This window comes from Peromyscus maniculatus, chromosome 22 (assembly GCF_049852395.1).
Source record: "Peromyscus maniculatus bairdii isolate BWxNUB_F1_BW_parent chromosome 22, HU_Pman_BW_mat_3.1, whole genome shotgun sequence".
NCBI lineage: Eukaryota > Metazoa > Chordata > Mammalia > Rodentia > Cricetidae > Peromyscus > Peromyscus maniculatus.
In genome coordinates, this window is record NC_134873.1 from 47,409,916 (window position 1) to 47,428,140 (window position 18,225).

The 18,225-nt window shown below is 41.5% G+C and overlaps 1 protein-coding gene across 1 annotated transcript in view; it reads right to left on the minus strand.

Annotated features, from left to right (window-relative positions):
• Window positions 1–1,523: 1,523 nt before the first annotated feature.
• Window positions 1,524–18,225, minus strand: part of Heatr5b (HEAT repeat containing 5B) — an 81,050-nt gene continuing 64,348 nt past the window's right edge. Inside the window, exons 29-36 of the mRNA XM_076558748.1 lie at window positions 17,345–17,599; window positions 15,739–15,866; window positions 13,922–14,066; window positions 12,724–12,990; window positions 11,106–11,330; window positions 7,238–7,389; window positions 5,739–5,952; window positions 1,524–3,449 (exon numbers count right to left, since the gene is read on the minus strand). Coding sequence (XP_076414863.1) covers window positions 3,145–3,449; window positions 5,739–5,952; window positions 7,238–7,389; window positions 11,106–11,330; window positions 12,724–12,990; window positions 13,922–14,066; window positions 15,739–15,866; window positions 17,345–17,599 — 1,691 coding nt within the window. The 3' untranslated portion in view covers window positions 1,524–3,144. The remainder of the gene's footprint in view (window positions 3,450–5,738; window positions 5,953–7,237; window positions 7,390–11,105; window positions 11,331–12,723; window positions 12,991–13,921; window positions 14,067–15,738; window positions 15,867–17,344; window positions 17,600–18,225) is intronic.

The following is an 18,225-nucleotide window of genomic DNA, read 5'->3' on the forward strand; positions in this document are numbered from 1 at the left end:
AAAATCTTTACTGACTGAGCCATCTGTGTGCGTGTGTGTGTGTGTGTGTGTGTGTGTGTGTGTGTGTGTGTGTGTGTAGCGCTGGCTGTCCTGGAACTTTCTCTGTAGACCAGGCTGACCTTGAATTCACAGAGATCCACCTGCCTCTGCCTCCCAAGTGCTGGGATTAAAGGCGTGTGCCACCACCATCTGGCTCTCATCCCTAATCCCCCTCCCCACCCCCTGACAGGGTTTCTCTGTGTAGCCCTGGCTGTCCTGGAACTTACTCTGATCAGGCTGGCCTTGATCATCCCTAATTCTTTAAAGAGATTTTATTTTATAGCTACAATGACAGAAAAGTAATAGTTGGCAGTGGCTTAGAAGAAGTTAGGGAAAGGATAAGAATGTACTAACAAAGAAAGGAGTGGGGGGGGTGAATGGGAAAGAACGCATGCATGATCTACTCTGAAGAGAGGAAATATCAGGAAAAGTCAGGGAGGTACCAAGAACAGCAAAAATAGCCAGGGTAAAAACAAGGATCTACATAAATAGATGAGTTGAAGGGGTTACGTGCATGCACACATGCATGTGTACAAAAATAATATTAGAAGAGTCTGGCAGGTCTTTAAAAAGTTAAAGATAGAGTTATTATTTAAGCCAGCAATTCCACTCCTGGCTAGAAACTGTTGAGGTACTAAAATACATGTTTGTGATGCATACCTATAATCCTAGCACCCAGAAGGATAAAGCAGAAGGATCCTGAGCTAGGGGCCAGCCTTGGGTAAAGAATGAGAACCTGTCTCAAGAAATATGTTCATGGAAAATTCTGTACATAACTGTTCAGAGCATTATTACTTACATGATATTCAGAAGAGGAAGGAGGTGGAAACAGCCTGAGTGTCCTTCAGGTGATGAGCAGATAAAGAAAATATGTACATACAACAGAATAGTATTCCGCCATTAAAAAAGAGTGAAGGATGATTCACGTTACAGTATGGATGGATGGATGGATTGATGGATGGATGATCCTTGAAAATCTAAGAGTCAAGGAACCAGTCATGAAAGAACACATGACTCCATATAATACATGTCCACACATGGAAATGTAGACAGATAGCAGATGGGAGGTGGCCGCCTAAGACTGGGGGGAAAGAAAGAGACTATGGCCGGGTGGTGGTGGCACACGCCTTTAATCCCAGCACTCGGGAGGCATAGCCAGGTGGATCTCTGTGAGTTCGAGGCCAGCCTGGTCTACAGAGTGAGTTCTAGGACAGGCTCCAAAGCTACACAGAGAAACCCTGTCTCAAAAAACCAAAAAAGAAAAAAAAAGAAAGAGACTATGAGATCACTCAAAGGATGCAGGGTTCTCTGGAGCAACAAAACTGTGTGACTGTTGAGGGTTGCTGTGAATTTACTAAATGCCACTAAACTGTACTGTATTTTCCCAGTACTGGGGACTGAGTCCAGGGCTTTGCACACACACAGGAAGTTATCCACCACTGAATACATCCCCAGCCAGAACCAGACACATTCAATCACTGAAATTACATGACATGAGGAATAATTTTAATAGAATTTTACCAAAAATAAAAACAAAAAAAGCAAGAAGATAAACATTGGAAGCCTGAGTCTGAAATTAAAATCAACCCTGTAGAAAGAAAAGTCAGTCAGAAAACCAGTGAGATGGATACCTTCTGAGGTGTCTAGAAGACCAAGATGGGCTAATCGGTACAGGTATGAGAGAATAAGCAGCAGGCAGCATATTTCAAATAGCATTAGTGTTTTAAATGTTTAGGAAAGTCACTCCTTTGTTGATAAAGAGTCTAAACTAGCCGGGCGGTCGTGGCACACGCCTTTAATCCCAGCACTCGGGAGGCAGAGGCAGGTAGATCTCTGTGAGTTCGAGGCCAGCCTGGACTACAGAGTGAGTTCCAGGAAAGGCGCAAAGCTACACAGAGAAACCCTGTCTCAAAAAACAAAACAAACAAACAAACAAACAAACAAAAAAGTCTAAACTACATGTCTGGTAAAGCTGGTGATTAAAATTTGCTGACTGGTGTGATGACATTCATGTACCCAGTTACCTGTTTTGCATGGTAAATTCCCATGGCATGAGAGGCACACCTAACCTGTAATTCTCTCCGTGTGCCCTCAGGCACTTAGCTTGATGCCGTATCCACAGCAGGCCTCAGTAAATATTTGATGAATGAAACTAACTACCACAGTCAGAAGCTGAGGCTCTGTAATTACAAAGTATGAAGCAGGACAAATTTTAGCATGCCACATTCAAAATGCTTTAGTCAATCTGTAGGTGAGAATTTCAGTTCAGTTAACAACATGTATGTACACAAAGCATAATTTAGACATTTAATGTGAGAATTAAAGGTTCATCAGAAAGATAAGGATATTTGATGAAATGGTTAGAAAATGTGATTTTATTCTTACTATTTTTTCTATAAAACAAAGATTTTGGGGCTGGAGAGATGGCTCAGAGGTTAAGAGCACCGACTGCTCTTCCAGAGGTCCTGAGTTCAATTCCCAGCACCCACATGGTGGCTCACAACCATTTGTAATGTGGTCTGGCTCCCTCTTCTGTATACATAATAAATAAATAAATCTTAAAAAAAAAAGATTTTTTTTTTTGTTTTTTGAGTGGCGTCAAATTTTGCAATCTGTTTGCTTTTCAATTAAATTTTCATGACAAATGCTAAAGTCTGAGTCATTTTATTTTCCTGATAATACCCAAAGGCTGCCCAACTACATGATGTAATTATGATTTTAGCATTTACATTTAAAAGACCATGGCTTGGTGTCTACAAAAATAAGTTAATTAGGGCCTAGGGGTGTATGCCACAGCACAGCGCATGCTTAGAATGAGCAAGGCTCTGAGTCCAATCACCAGTAACAAAACCCAAAACCTAAACTCCCAAACAGTAACAACAAAAAAGTCAACAAAAGATAGATATCATTAGGATAAAAATGGAAATATATTTACCACATGATCTTTAAAAATCAGTAAGAGGTGTGAACACTATTTCACTCAATCAACTTCAAAGCATTATAATTCCAATACACAAATAAAACAATCCATAGTCTGGAATGATGCAGAGGTTGTCACTCACTACCTAAAATATAAATACAAAAAAAAAGGACTGGAAGAACACACTAAAAAAAGCTTGTTTTTAGCTTAATCGTCGGTGCAGAATGTGTGGCAGGGGCCGGCTGCCTGGCAGCCGCTTTGGCTTTGCTGGCTTGGCTGGCTCGAACAGCAGTTTCTAGGCGCACTTTCAGTTCAGGAGCGGCCCCCATTACCGTCTTGAAAGCATGTGGGTACAGAGGTCCGATATGCATTAAGTTCTGGAGTGCGAACTCATGAAGATCTTTGGAGACGGAACTTGCTGAGGCAAAAGAATTTTCATCCAGCAGGTAAGAGATCAAAGTGGGCACTAAAAGAGCGAGTAACTGGACTCCTGTAACAAAAGACAGCAAAGATGGGTCTGATTGGAGAGAACGCAGCTTGACACTGTTAACAGGAACAATATAATAAATAACAGAAAATGTATGTTACTTGTGCAATTACAGTTTAATAGCCAGCCAGGCCCCATCCATGTCCCTGAACTAAATGACTCTCTTTCAAAAAAATAAAGGCATAAAACATTGGTACCACTAAAGTGCTATAATTTCCACTCTCAAATCAGACCAATTTGCAGTATTAGTAAGATGTGCCAATAATAAACATGGTTTTATTTAGATTATAAGTGTTTTAGAACACAGCAAGACTTGGAGCAATCTAATTTTTTAACTTAAAATTTAAGACATTTATGTTTTAGAAAAGTAAAGGAGGGTTGGGGACGTAGCTAGGTGATAAGAGTGCTTACCTAGCATAAGGGTTTGATCTCAATTCACAGGGGTAAAAATGGTAAAAATCACTTGTAAATAGATAGGATTATATACACTAGGAGTGTACTAACAAATAATGAATTAATGAATGAGTGATACTAATTTAATGGCAATATCTTTTAGATTTTCAAAAATTTTATATAGTCACATGATTCCAAGAGGGTAAACCTGTAGGTTTAGAATTATCATTTAACTTTTCTCATCTCTTTGCAATTGTGCTCTCTTTTAACAAAAAAGTTTCCCAGCAAATTGTAAAATAGTAGAGACTTTTGAAAAGCTTTTGTGTGACTGGAGATACAGTTCTGTGCTGGATCATGTGCTCAGCAGGCATGAAGCCATGGGCTCAGTCTTCAGCAGGGATCGATGAAGTGTTGTCAAAGACATTCAGGCAGGTGTGGTGGCACACGCCTTTAATCCCAGCACTCAGTGGCAGAAACAGGAGAATCTCTGTGAGTCTGAGGCCAGCCTGGTCTGCAAAGTGAGTTCCAGGACAGCTAGAGCTACACAGAGAAAACCTGTCTTGAAAAACCAAAAAAAAGGGACAGGAAGAAAAGATTGTGTTTTTGAAGAAACTGTTACAGAAAGTAACATAGGTTACTTGGGTAGAAAGTATGATGTAACTTTATTGTATTTATTTTACTAACTATAAATTTTATAAATAGGACTCAACCCTTATTCACTTTGTAATGCTAGCCCTGATCTTACTGTCCTTCAGTAGTTGAAGTCTAACCTGACTTTCAATTCCTCAACAGCTGCCCAAATTCAGAATTAAGCTTAGCATGAAGACAGAGATGAGACCCCCGACCTGCCCCCAGTCCCATGCTTAGCATGGAGCCTAGGGCTTGAACATGCAGGGGAGCTCTTGGTCACCGAGCTAGTCCCTGGCTCAGGGAAGTGAATCTTGAAAGTTGGGAGCAGCTTGATGTTCAATCATAAGGTATTTGCTGAAAATTTTAGCTTTTCCATAACAATTAAAATAATCACATTTTAGTGTATATCTATTAAGTATACAAAAAGCTTATACTTTGTGTATAAATTAAAGGCCAGGCACATAAAGGAGCGGTGGCACACTCCTTTAATCCCAGCACTCAGGAGGCAGAGCCAGGTGGATCTCTGTGAGTTCGAGGCCAGCCTGATCTACAGAGTGTGATCCAGGACAGGCACAAAGCTACACAGAGAAACCCTGTCTTAAAAAACCATTTTTTAAAAAAATATGCATTTCTGGTTCAATAAATGCATGATGCATGTTGCATTAATCATGAAGCAAAAAAAAAAAAATAGTATCAAATCCTGAGGTATCTTATGATGCTTGGTACTTACACTTCCCTGGTTATAACATAAGGGTTATGTAAATCATATTCTATTTAAAAAATTCTATTAAATATCTGTACTGTTCCTAGTTTTTAAAAACACACTCCTAGAAAATTAAAAACAAAATCAGTGTGTAAAAATGCCCTTAGTAATTCAGCCGGGCGGTGGTGGCGCACGCCTTTAATCCCAGCACTTGGGAGGCAGAGGCAGGTGGATCTCTGTGAGTTCGAGGCCAGCCTGGGCTACCAAGTGAGTTCCAGGAAAGGCGCAAAGCTACACAGAGAAACCCTGTCTCGAAAAACCAAAAAAAAAAAAAAAAAAAAAAAAAAAAAATGCCCTTAGTAATTCATTGTGACTTCTCACTCATAAAAAATAAATATAAGTAAACCCAATACATTATGTTAGTAATATGAGCAGATATATTATGTATTCAGACTGTAATTGCTTATTGGGAAACACATGGTTGCAAAGCCTGTGTTTAACACTGAGATTCATAAATAATACAGGTCTTCACTTTGGACTAGTGGCTTTTAATAGTAAACACTTACTGTTCTGTTCTTCTCCAAGAGCAACCAATGTTTCAAGAACTTTAATTCCTTCTTGGACAGCCAAAAGTTCTGTGTTACTGGCTGGTCGGTTTCTTTCGACAGCCTTTAGCTTTTCAACCACTAGCGGGGCTAATGAATGGATGTAGGGAGTTGAAAGGGCGCGATTGGAATGCTGGAAGACGGAGAGGAGAAGCTGGTAGCATTTGGCTTGAACCTATGGAAGAGAGTGATTTTCTCAATTAATACATGTCGCAGATCTTACTGGGTAGACAATCACATTGTACCTCAACAAGAAAAAGGAGAACAATGGAACTTAATGCCAACTAAATAAAAGTGGAGATTAAAGAAATGCCTTATACATGAGTTACTAAATCACCATCCTTACATAACAAATATTTCTACTGTATAGGAAAGCTAGAAACTGGAACATCTGATTTCTTTTCAATTCTTTCTTTAATATATAATTTAATATATAATTGTCTCTCTGATTTTAATGCCATGTAGTCAGGGAGGTTAATAAAGGATTGATCTGAAATAAAGCTACAAAAATGCACTATTTAGATACATCAACCCCATTTGATTCTTTGGAAACAACTGTTTATAGTAACATATTAACTCCCTCCTCCACTTTTTTAGGCAATTTCTCACTATATAGCTACAACTAGCCTGGAACTCACTATGCAGACCAGGTTAATTTCAAACTTGTAGAGATAGGCTTGCTTGCCTCTTCCCCCTGAGTGTTAGGATTAAAAGCATGTATCACCCTGCCTATTACAGTATTAACATTTTTTTAAGATGGGAAAAAATGGAGGGGGTTGATCATTGATGTGTGGGACAAAGAGTGAAATACATGTATTTCAGTGGTTTGTTAGAAGTTGAACTACCAAATTTCTCTGGACATAGAAAAGTGTGAGGGACATTTTAAAAATACAGGTCTCTGAGCTATAAATATAGAGACTTTAAGGAAGCTCAAGGTGGAGGCCAGGAATATTCTGCACTGATTTTCTTTTCCTAGTGTGTGGCATGCTTGAGAAGCATTAAGTTGGATTTTAACAAAATAAACTAATAAAAATGTTCATTAAAAGATGCAATAATGTAAATTTATTCTTTAACATTCTTGGTATCACTGAAATAAATACTGAAAAACAAAACCCATGTAAAGTCTCTACTAGTTATGGCCAGGGTTAATAAAATATTTCAGACATATGGGAGCATCTACAAATGTCACTCTTAGTGCTTAAATACACAGTTCTCTAACACTTTTTCAATTTAAAAGCCATACTACAGGTTGACCAGATGGCTTGGCAGGTAAAAATGCTTGTGGTGACGATACACAAGGTACCTGGCACACACATAGACATCATACATTTGCACCCAATAATAAATAAACAAGATTTGAAAAATAAAGCCACACTGTAAACATTTTATTGCACCTGTCACATCTTAGTGAGCTCATCTGAAAATTCCTGACAACGGTGGCCTGCTGAAGGGTAACTCACCCACGGGTCACATGAGTTCAGCGCACTTTTAAATCTGTTCATGCAGCCGTTCTGCAGGGACTGCACTCCTATTATCTCAGTGCTGGCAGACCACAGGAAGAGTGCTATGGCTGTCAATGTGCTCACTTCATCGGGCGCAGGCGTAGAATCATCTACGAGACAAAAGGGCAGCCGCGAAGGAAGACAGGGAATTACAGACATGAACAATACTCTCTCAATGTTTCCCACAGACTGTGCCTCAATCTAAAAAATACAGATTGCAAGACTCTCACTGTGGAACTAGGATAGGAAAAAATGCTTCAGGCACACTTTTAAATTGCTATGTTAAAGTCTGACAGGAAGCAGACAATTAGTCTCAAAGAATCTCTCTGCAGACCACTCGATTATGGATAGAAGAAATGCAACCTTATGATATGGAATTACAGCAGGTGCCATCTTGGCACAGTTATTAAAGCTGAGATTTGGCATGGTGGTGCACACCAGCAATCCCAGCACCGGAGGCCAGGGCAGGATGATTGACACAAATCTGAGGGCAGCCTGGGCTACAGAGTGACAAAAGTCGGTGTGGGCTACAAAGCACAACTTTGTGTCAAAAAGCAAGAACCAAAAGGTTCCTTTTATTTTATATTTGGTTTTTTTTTTTTGAGATGAGGTTTCTCTACATAGACTTGGCTAGCTGTCCTGGAACTCACTCTGTAGACCAGGCTGGCCTCGAACTCACAGAGATCCGCCTGCCTCTGCCTCCTGAGTGCTGGGATTAAAGGCGTGTGCCATCACACCTAGTCAAGAGATTCTTGATGTAGGACAAAGCAATATTATACATTGTCTTACATGATTGTCTGAAAAAGATATATATTACTTATATGATATTCCTGCCCAAAAGGTATAAAGTGAATGTACACTAAACTGTGGAAAAATTAGACAATTATAAATTAAGGAATAGTCTACAGAGGAGATCCTGTAGCTTTCAAAAACATGAACATACATGGTGGCTCATACCTTTAATCTCAGTATTTGGATTTGAGGGTGGGAGAATGGAGGTGGGGGCAGAGACAGGAGGATCCCTGAGTTTGAGACCAGCCTGGTCTACAGAGCAAGTTCCAAGACAGCCAGGACAATACAGAGAATCCCTGTCTTGAAAAACAACAAAACAAACAAACATGAACATCATAAAAGAGAAAGGCTATGTTAGTGCCCCAGATTAATGACATGATAATACTGCAAAGAAAATGTCATTATTAGGGCAACTTCTAAAATCTGCATATGAACAACAATAGCACTGCATTAATGTTGGATTCCTAAACTTAGCAATTCTTTTGTGGGTATTTAAAGAATGACCTTGTTCTTAGGACACCTAGGAAGTATTCAGGAGTAAAACATCACCAAGATGTCAGCATGTTCTTAAGATGGTTTAGCAAAGTTAATTATGATGAGTAACAATGATGACATGCGACTTTTACCGAGGGCCACGTATAACGTGAGAGGCAGGAGGCAGGACAAGGGCATACTGGACTCCACACATCCGTTCCTGAAAGTCTTATTAAAGGTTGAAATTTATTTCAAAATCAAAGGTTCTAAAAATGAAAAAAAAAAATAGTACTGCAGCAATTCATTGCTCCCTTGAGAATGTCCTTGTGTGTGCATGACTATATACACACACAATTTTAAAGGAGAAGACCTCAGTTTTTTAAGTAAGAAGCATGCTTCCCAAGCTGGAAATTCCCTGTGACACGCCCTCTCTCGTGTCCAGTGGGATGCTACTTCCCTTGCTATCCGAATACTATGCAGACATCCCCATGGCCTTTTCCCTGTCACTCAATTACTGACTTACGCCTGAACTTGATATGGAGCTCAAGCTGGCCCTGAGCTCCACAGTGATCTTATCCTCACCTTCTATGGGTTGGAGTTACAGCCATGAGCCTCAATGCCTGGCTGTGGAAATGCCAAAAATAAATAAATAAATAAATAATGTGGCAAATCTTTCCTTATTATTCGGTTTTTAGAGCTTTCATGTTTTCTTTTAAAAAAAGAAAATTTAAGAGGGAAAAGTTAAACACAGAAGAAAAGTGGGCAAAAACTATGAATAAGTCTTCCCCTGAATTAGAAACAAACATAAAAAAATGCTTTTTTAAAAAAATTATGCTCCCAGCTCCACAGCAATTTGGCAATATCTGATGAAATTAAGTGTTAAAATATGTATCTCCAACTCTATATATGTGCCATAAAAATACACTACAAATCTTTTTTTTAAAGATTTATTTATTTATTATGTATACGGAAAAGGGCGCCAGATCTCATTACAGATGGTTGTGAGCCACCATGTGGGTGCTGGGAATTGAACTCAGGACCTCTGGGAGAGCAGTTGGTGTTCTTAATCTCTGAGCCATCTCTCCAGCCCCATACTACAAATCTTTAAAGATGTCCATAACAACCATGCTTGTAATTGGGGAAAATTAGAAATCACAAAAAATATCCATTAACAGAAGAATAAGTAACTGTCAAATACATGTGATGAAAGTTATGTCAGTTAAAAGAATGATGCTGCGGTGGTGGCGCACGCCTTTAATCCCAGCCCTCGGGAGGCAGAGGCAGGCAGGCAGATCTCTGTGAGTTCGAGGCTAGCCTGGGCTACCAAGTGAGCTCCAGGAAAGGCGCAAAGCTACAAGAGAAACCCTGTCTCGAAACCACCCCCACCCAAACAAAAAGAATGAATAAGGGGTTGGGGATTTAGCTGAGTGGTAGAGTGCTTGCTTAGCAAGCGCAAGGCCCTGGGGGGGGGGGGGATGAATGAATAAGAGCCGGGCTGTAGCCCACACCTTTAATCCCAGCACTCGGGAGGAAGAGGCAGGTGGATCTCTGGGAGTTTGAGGCCAGACTGGTTTATAGAGCAAGTTCCAGGACAGCCAGGGCTACACAGAAACCCTGTCTCGAAAAACAAAACAAAAAAAAATATTTGGTTGTGAGCCTAGCCTTTAATGGCTGAGCTGTCCCTCCAGCCCATATATATATATATATTTCATACTTATTTATCTTGCTCGATATAATACTTGTATATACACAGATAACGACATTTACTAACTGATACATATTAATGTAAGAAATTGCTCATTTCTATACACAGCTATTATAGAATAATATAGAATAAACTATGTACTTCAATATCAAGATTGCAGTTCTATCTGGGGATATGTTGGAATAGCCATAAGTATTTTGTCTCCTATTTTACAGCTTATCCTTTGGAGACAGTGACCATGAGTTTGAAGTTAGCCTGGGCTAACTCTGCTTCAAAAACCAACAACAACAAAGAGGGAGGGAGAGAGGGAGGGAGGGAGGGAGGGAGGGAGGGAGGGAGGGAGGGAGAGAGGGGGAGAGAGAGAGAGAGAGAGAGAGAGAGAGAGAGAGAGAGAGAGAGAGAGAGAGAGAGAGGAAGAGAGAGAGAGAGAGAGGGGAAGAGAGAGAGAGAGAGAGAGAGAATGGATTCCACCGTGGGAGGAGACAAAAGAAAAGAAAAAACCTTGCAGTAAACATATGCATATCAACCATGTCAATTCTGGGCATACACTGTCTCACTGTCTCTGTTTTTTAACCCATCAACAAATGTCCTTAGAGCCCACAATGAAGGAAGAAGCATTTCCATTTCAACTCTGAAGGTGGGATGAAACACCTGTCCTGGGTAGACTCCGTGTTACCCAGCAGTCTCCTGACAAGGGTCTTCTGGCAATAATCTGTTAAGGAACAGACATCTAGAAATTAACCTGTCCTGAGTAGACTCCATGTTACCCAGCAGTCTCCTGACAAGGGTCTTCTAGCAATAATCTGTTAAGGAACAGACATCTAGAAATCAAGCCTTGGGAAACCAATAGGCTACCTGGTTGTGAATATTCCAGGATGCAGGCAAGAGTGCTCCGGATCAGAGCCGTCCACTGTTTCTGAGTTTCTTCGGTTTTGGCCATCGGAAGTGTCACGATGCTTTTTATCCCCTGCAGAGCTGCGCTGACTGGAGGAGGAACCTGATTGTCTGCAGACTTTATTGCTGTGTCTTTTAATATTCTTGCAATTAAGAACAGAATTGTGGGCAGGATTGTCATACAGCCTGAAATAAAAACAAATCAGGTTATTTTGTAACTCTTTCAGTTCCCACATGATAGCTGTTTCCAACACGCACGCACACACGCAAACATACAAGTTATTTTTCCACAGGTGATTGTGTTCTCCTCTCCCTAAGATAAGGTCTTATAATTTTGCACAGGCTGGTCCCACACTCGAAGCAATCCTCCTGCCTCAGCATCACCATGCTTGGCTTGACTGTGATTTACTATTACTTCTTCCTTGACTTTATTCAAATTTACTGTATTACTATCACTATACATCAGTTTGACAAATAACACAAGAAAGTGGCATATTGTTTTTTTTTTTTTTTTGGTTTTTCGAGACAGGGTTTCTCTGTGTAGCTTTGGAGCCTTTCCTGGGACTCACTTGGTAGCCCAGGCTGGCCTCGAACTCACAGAGACCCGCCTGCCTCTGCCTCCCGAGTGCTGGGATTAAAGGCGTGCGCCACCACCGCCCGGCGGCATATTGTTTTTAAATAGAAGTGGCATTTTCTTTTTTGTTCCAACTGAACCTTGTCTTTATTCTTCCAATGTGACCTATTTCGTGCTGTCCTTCACAATGGGAGTAAGACTGGGGGATAGAAGAACTGGAACACAAACCGTAAACTCTGAGTAGCCGGGTGACTCTTACAGTGATTCTAAGAGAACTCAGGTCAGGAAAACAAAGGATGTGACCGGGCAAGCAAACGCGGGAAGAAAGCATTCTAGAATCCGGCACCGAAACCGTCCTCCAGTGCAGCCCCCGTGGCGCGGCCAGATGGAGAAGCCACTGGTTCACACTTGTCAGGTGGAGCCACAAAGGTCTGTGTGGGCTGAAACGTACCACACACCTTCTGGTACTATTTATACTTTGAAACAGAGAGAAAGTCTATCCACAAGATAGTTTCCAGGGTCTACCGACAACTACTATCTTTATTAACCATAATCCTTTCCAGTGCTCCTTCGGGTTGACTGCCACTCTCCTCAGACAGGCTTTATTGTTCAGTGACATTCACGAAGGGGACCAGATTATAAAAGAGGAGTTCAGTCATTCCTCCCATGTCTACCTGTTGGCTTCACATCTTCTCTCGATCTTCAAGTTTTGATTTGTTTTGGGGTGATCAAAACCAAGACAAGGACCTGGCATATGCTGACCAGCTCTCCAGCACTGAGCTACAGCCCGTATCTCCCTCTGAGAGATTGATAATGAGGCTACCTTAGGTTGCTAGCTTTAGAAACTTTAGTCTTTCCTAGGCTCTCACAGGCAAAGTAACCCTTTAAAAACTTCCCGTTTAGCGCCTGAGATGTAAGAAGAAAAGAACCCTAAGTTAAAATGCACAGAAAGCTCATCTTTGCCTCATCGTATGGCACACTCCCAAACACTGATCGGTACCGTACCAGCTGGTGAGCAGAGGGATGGCAAATCGGACAGAATGGCCACCGTGGCCGCCACCAAACGAGCACTTTCTTCTGACAGGCGAGTTTTTGTGGCCATGTGACTCGGAGAGTCCGACATCTTAGTACTCAGGTGTGGCATATGCCGCACTAAAATGAACATCAACAGCTCCATGGTTGAAAACACAAGAGACTTTCCAGGGATGAGGCCACCGCTGTCACCTCCTTCTCCTAGGGTGGGACAGGACTCTTTTTCCATGTCCTCTTCATCTAAGAAAGTACAATTTGATGGAATTTCCAGAAAAGAAATACATAAAATAATAAGTACATCTAAATGATTTCTAAAGGGTTTAGAAGTAAATGTGTAAATGGTGCCATATGTCCTTCTCAGCAAATGTCCTGGATAGATAAACCCTCCTTGGAAGCCACGGGCAGTTCATTTCACCTGGAAAATCACTACTAGGCTTTTTATTAGGTTTGTGTTTCATAATAGGAATAACAAATTTGCTAGGTTGAACCATATAAAATTGACACCTTTGAATGGAAGAAGTCCAGAATTTGCAATTTCTTTTTTTAAACTTAAATTTTTATTTATTTATTTATTTGGTTTTTCAAGACAGGGTTTCTCTGTGTAGCTTTGTGCCTTTCCTGGAACTCACTTTGGAGACCAGGCTGGCCTCGAACTCTGCCTGGTTTTGCCTCCCGAGTACTGGGATTAAAGGCGTGTGCCACCACCGCCCGGCAATTTTTATTTTTTGAGACGGGCCTCTAGGCCAAGCTGACCTTGAATTTGCTATGTGGTGGAGAATGAACCTAGAACTTTTTGATCTGGCTTCTACCTCCCCAATGCTGGGGTTATAGGTATGCCCCCGTCATGCCTGGTTTATAAAACTTCTTAGTCCTATCATTATAAAACGAGGAGGAGTACAGGGCTGGAGAGACGGTTCACTGGTTAAGAAGACTGGCTGCTCTTCCAGAGGACCAGGGTTTGATACCTGGCACACACCTGGCAGTTCACAACCATCTCTAACTCCAGTTCTAGAGATCCAATGCCCGTTTCTGTCCCCTGTGGGCCCCAGGCACGCATGTAGTGCACAGACATACATGCAGGCACCACACCCACACATATGAAAAACAACCACCCCAAGCCTCGGGGAACAAAGAGTGTTTGCTTCAGGTCAGTGTAGCTTCCAGCACTTACTTAGGGTGCTTCTCTTCTCCTGTAAATGATCCTGAGCAGCCCTGACGATCTGCTGCACAACCCCAGTGACCAGCAACTGGATGGAGGGCGGGTTCCAGGTCAGCAGCAGACGGTGTAGGACACTTAGCAACTCAACACCAATCAGCTGTTATAAATTAATACAAGTACGTTTAGTGAATTTCAACCTCAAAGGATAGATGTTATTATTAAAATCTGAGAAAACACACATGTGAAAGTAATTTTGTAACTAAAATTTAACATATAGGACTAGATAACAAAAGAGAATATTATAATAATAAAATTCAGAGGCCACACATTTTCAAGCAACAAATGGCTAGTATTAAATATTTGAAAGTTTGATATCCAGATATTATTCTCCTCCTACTGGAATAAAACACCTGAGCTATTGGTATTGCTAGAGTTCAGCATCACAGAAGTGTGTAATTGCCAACCTAAGATGGGTAACTGCTATGTCCTACGCACCTCAGGAACCATTTCACACTTGGATGTTAATCCGCTACAATTTTTCCAAACCTAATTGATACAATGAGCTTGCCCCAAATTAAAACACACAGGAGAAAACCTAATTCAGTCAAAGCTTTCCTCCCTTCTTCTCTTAAGTCTACAGCCCTGGCTGTGGCTGCTGGTAAAGCGCTTGCTCAGCACGCGTGAGACTCTGGGTCCAATCCCCAGAAGTACAAAGAAATTTAAAAAAAAAAACCAAGGCTGTTCCATTTCTCCTTGTGTGTCCTTCTCTTATCCTAGGAGACTTCCAGGAATTGGTAAAAGACCCCTGCCTCTCCAGTCAGGCCACCTCTTGCATGTAACTGAATGTTCTAGACTTCCTTATTTCAAGTCTGCAAAGGCCTCCTCTGTCCTTTTACGTAGGCTGTGTCTTTCTCTCGTCCTCTTCCCTTCCACACTGTCCTCTGTCTGTCTTGAAATGCTCCTCTTGTCCTCTACAGCTGCTGCCTCTGCTCTATGCCTACCTCACTAATGATCCCTACTGCTCAGCTAGTTCACTCTTTTTGATTCACCTCTACTCAACTTTTCTAGACTACTATTCTTTGGAAAATTAAGTAGAGAGCCTCACAACTGGTCTCCATGCTTCCTTTCTCATATCTCATAAACCAACCTCCACAAGGTTGTTGTGAAACCCTCCTACATCTATCTATCTATCTATCTATCTATCTATCTATCTATCTATCTATCTATCTATCTATCTATCTATCTATCTATCTAGGCAAATGCAAAATTAATCCTTCTTCCATTTAAACATTTTAATAATTCCTTTTACTTTCAGGATAGAATTCAAATTCCTTTGCATGTCATAAAGAAATCTTCCTAGTTTGGCCTTTACAGCACTGTCCAGCACCATCCAATGACCTCTACCTGTTTTATATCAGCCAGAGTACAAGACTGTAGTAGCCTTGAACTTGTCATGTTCTCATGAAGCCCAGTTTTTGTGTGTGTGCTGTTCTTTCTCAGAGGCAGACTCATCTCTTTGGCAATCCCTCTCTAAGATCTGACTCACTCACTCTCTCTCTGATAAGGTATCCTTTACCTTTGCATCGCACTGCTGCTGCCCCACCCTCTCCTCTTTACTCCCATAGCTATGGGGCTAAGAGGGCATGGCATCTAGCTGGAGCATAACTCCATGTAGTCATCCAGGAGTCATCCAGGAGCCTTTTCACTAGCATCAGTTACACAGTCCTGTTTGCAATATACAAGGCTTATTTACAATGCGAGAGATTTATTCCAAAGTAGATATGATTACTGCAAAGCACACAATTCTCTATTAAAGAAATGCACGGTACCTGATCTTCTGCAATGTGGACTCGTGCATAAGGAGAGCCCAGTAAGGTGTGTAGGGCCTGCAGGCATGCTGTGACATGGTCAACGGGCTCCTCCGGCCGAGGGGCGCAAAGGAACTGTATACTCACACCTGGAATGCGAACACAAAGTGAAAACACGGGTCTTGAACACAAAACACTCACGTTGGTTGGGCAGTATGTTGTTCTCTATTTTCCCAGATGACTGTATGTTTATTAATACCAGAGAGTTAGAAATGTAATCTAGGCTAAGCAGACAGATACAACAAAGGGCTGTAGCCTGCATACAGGGTATGCACAGCCTGTCACCAGGTTGATTAGGAAGATATTCGCCCTTCAGTTTCTAGAATTAAACAGTATAGTACAGTAAGGATAAATTTATAAGCATTTCACTACTTTTATTAAAGAGTTGCCCAACAATTTTTATTCATGCATGCTTTTTAAAGGTTTAATTCTGTGTATCTGTGTGTGGGTTTGTTCATGTGAGTGCAGAGGCCTGCAGAGTCCACAGAATGAGGTCAGATCCAATGAAGCTGGAGTTACAGCAGTTGGGAGGCCACCTGATGTGGGGGCTGGGGATGAGCTCAGGTCCCTGGTAAGGACAGTAGTGCTGCTCACCACTGGGCCATCTCTCCAGGCCATATACAAGGTTTTTAAATGTCGAGCTACACACAAGACTTGTCAAAACAGGCGCTCGATGTACACAAGGGTCAGGCTTTGAAAATGTTTCATATTTTCAGTTGTGAGATCTATGAATTCCATAATTACACCTTACTAGTTGTCTTCCTTTTCTAAAAATATGAGATCACAAAAGTTTATGGTGGTATTTTATTTGTACTGAAATGTGATTTTAATTGTATGTTAATAAATAAAGTTGCCCTGGGGTCAGAGCTATTAGAGCCATAGCAAGACCATGGTGGTTAGAAGAGCTAGGTAGATTTCTGTGTGTTCAGGGATACAGCCAGTATTGGAGACATACGCCTTTAAGACCTGGAGGGCGGTACTTACAGGCAGTGATGAGGCAGTCATGTGGTTGGGTTTACAACCAATGAGAAGGCAGAACAGAAAGATTATTTAAACAGGGACACAGGAAGTACCTCCCTCTCTCGGGGAAGCTAGGAGCACTGCAGGAGGTAAGATTTTAGCTCTGCACTCTGACCTCTCGGCTTTCTCTTTTACATTGGTTCTGTGTTTCTTATTTTAATAAGACGGTTGGTTACATCTACAAAAGTTCCTTCAGAATATGTAAATATTTAAATATTAAAAGAACATTTATAAATTAAAAATGATTTAAAAGTAGACTATAAACAATTTTTTTCTTCATTGCCAAAACAGAGAAAACATGTTGAATAAAAAACCCCAGGTTTTTTTCCTTGAAATTCAATATTCTGTGAGTGAACACTATAGCTAAACTTTTAGAGTAGTTTAAAATAATTTTAGATTAGAATTCAGTTAGCACATAAGTGGAGCTGCAAAAGTCCTTTTATTGTTCTGTCTCTGAACTGTACTATGCAAAACTTCTCTGCAGCATCAAAACGAAAGCTCCCCATGCTCTGAAGTGGCAGGTCCTGAAATGCATCAGGTCACCCACCTAGGATCAGGTGCATTCTGTCTCTGTTCACTTCTGGCAAGGGTTTAGCACTAGCCATTGCTCCGGGCACCGGGTTTAAAGTGACAGCTGGGGAGCGTTTCTGTCCACCAGACACGGCTGCTGCTTCGGTGGCCTCCGGACATGTAAATCCTGTGCTGTTCAACCAAAGGGCCACCGCATGGAGAATCGGGGCCCAGGAGTTCCGGTAGTGAAGTCTCGCTGTATCGATGGTCTCGGGAGTATAAAACGCCCCACCTGTGAAACAATCAAATTAAGTCGAGACATTATTTCCAAAAGTGTGCTCTGGCAACAGGCTCCTCCCCAACCACAGGCCTCCTCCACAGCTAAGCTGGATGGGCCTGTCTCTCCTGATGCCAGCCTTCCAGCCTCTCCTCTCTGCCACCAGGGACACCATGCATCCTCATACTGCTCTGCCTTGGAGGGACAAGCCGGCTGTCCCCCCTACACTCTGTCTTCATCATAACAGAGCCCTCTCCGTCTGTTTTCCACTCTCCTCTTCCTCCCCATCTCCATTTCCACCGCCAACACTGACCTTCTACCCTCTCCTGGCTATCGGAGTGCCCCACGGGAGCAGAATAAAAAGGACTCAATCATTGTCATCAAAATATTTGGGAATCAATCATACGTTTCCTAAACAAAAACAGTCCATAATGGTGTCCTGACTGATCTCAAAAGGAGAACTAATTAAATACAAATAAGCAAGAGCCTTAGGAACAGAGTTCATGGCTCAACCAGGATGTACATGGAAACACAACCACTGGGCTGCACAGCAGTATACTTCATCACAGTTCTGGTCACTGGGTGTTTCCCACAGCTAGTTTAGAGTGCCCTGTTCGTACAGCTATCACTACAATGGCACT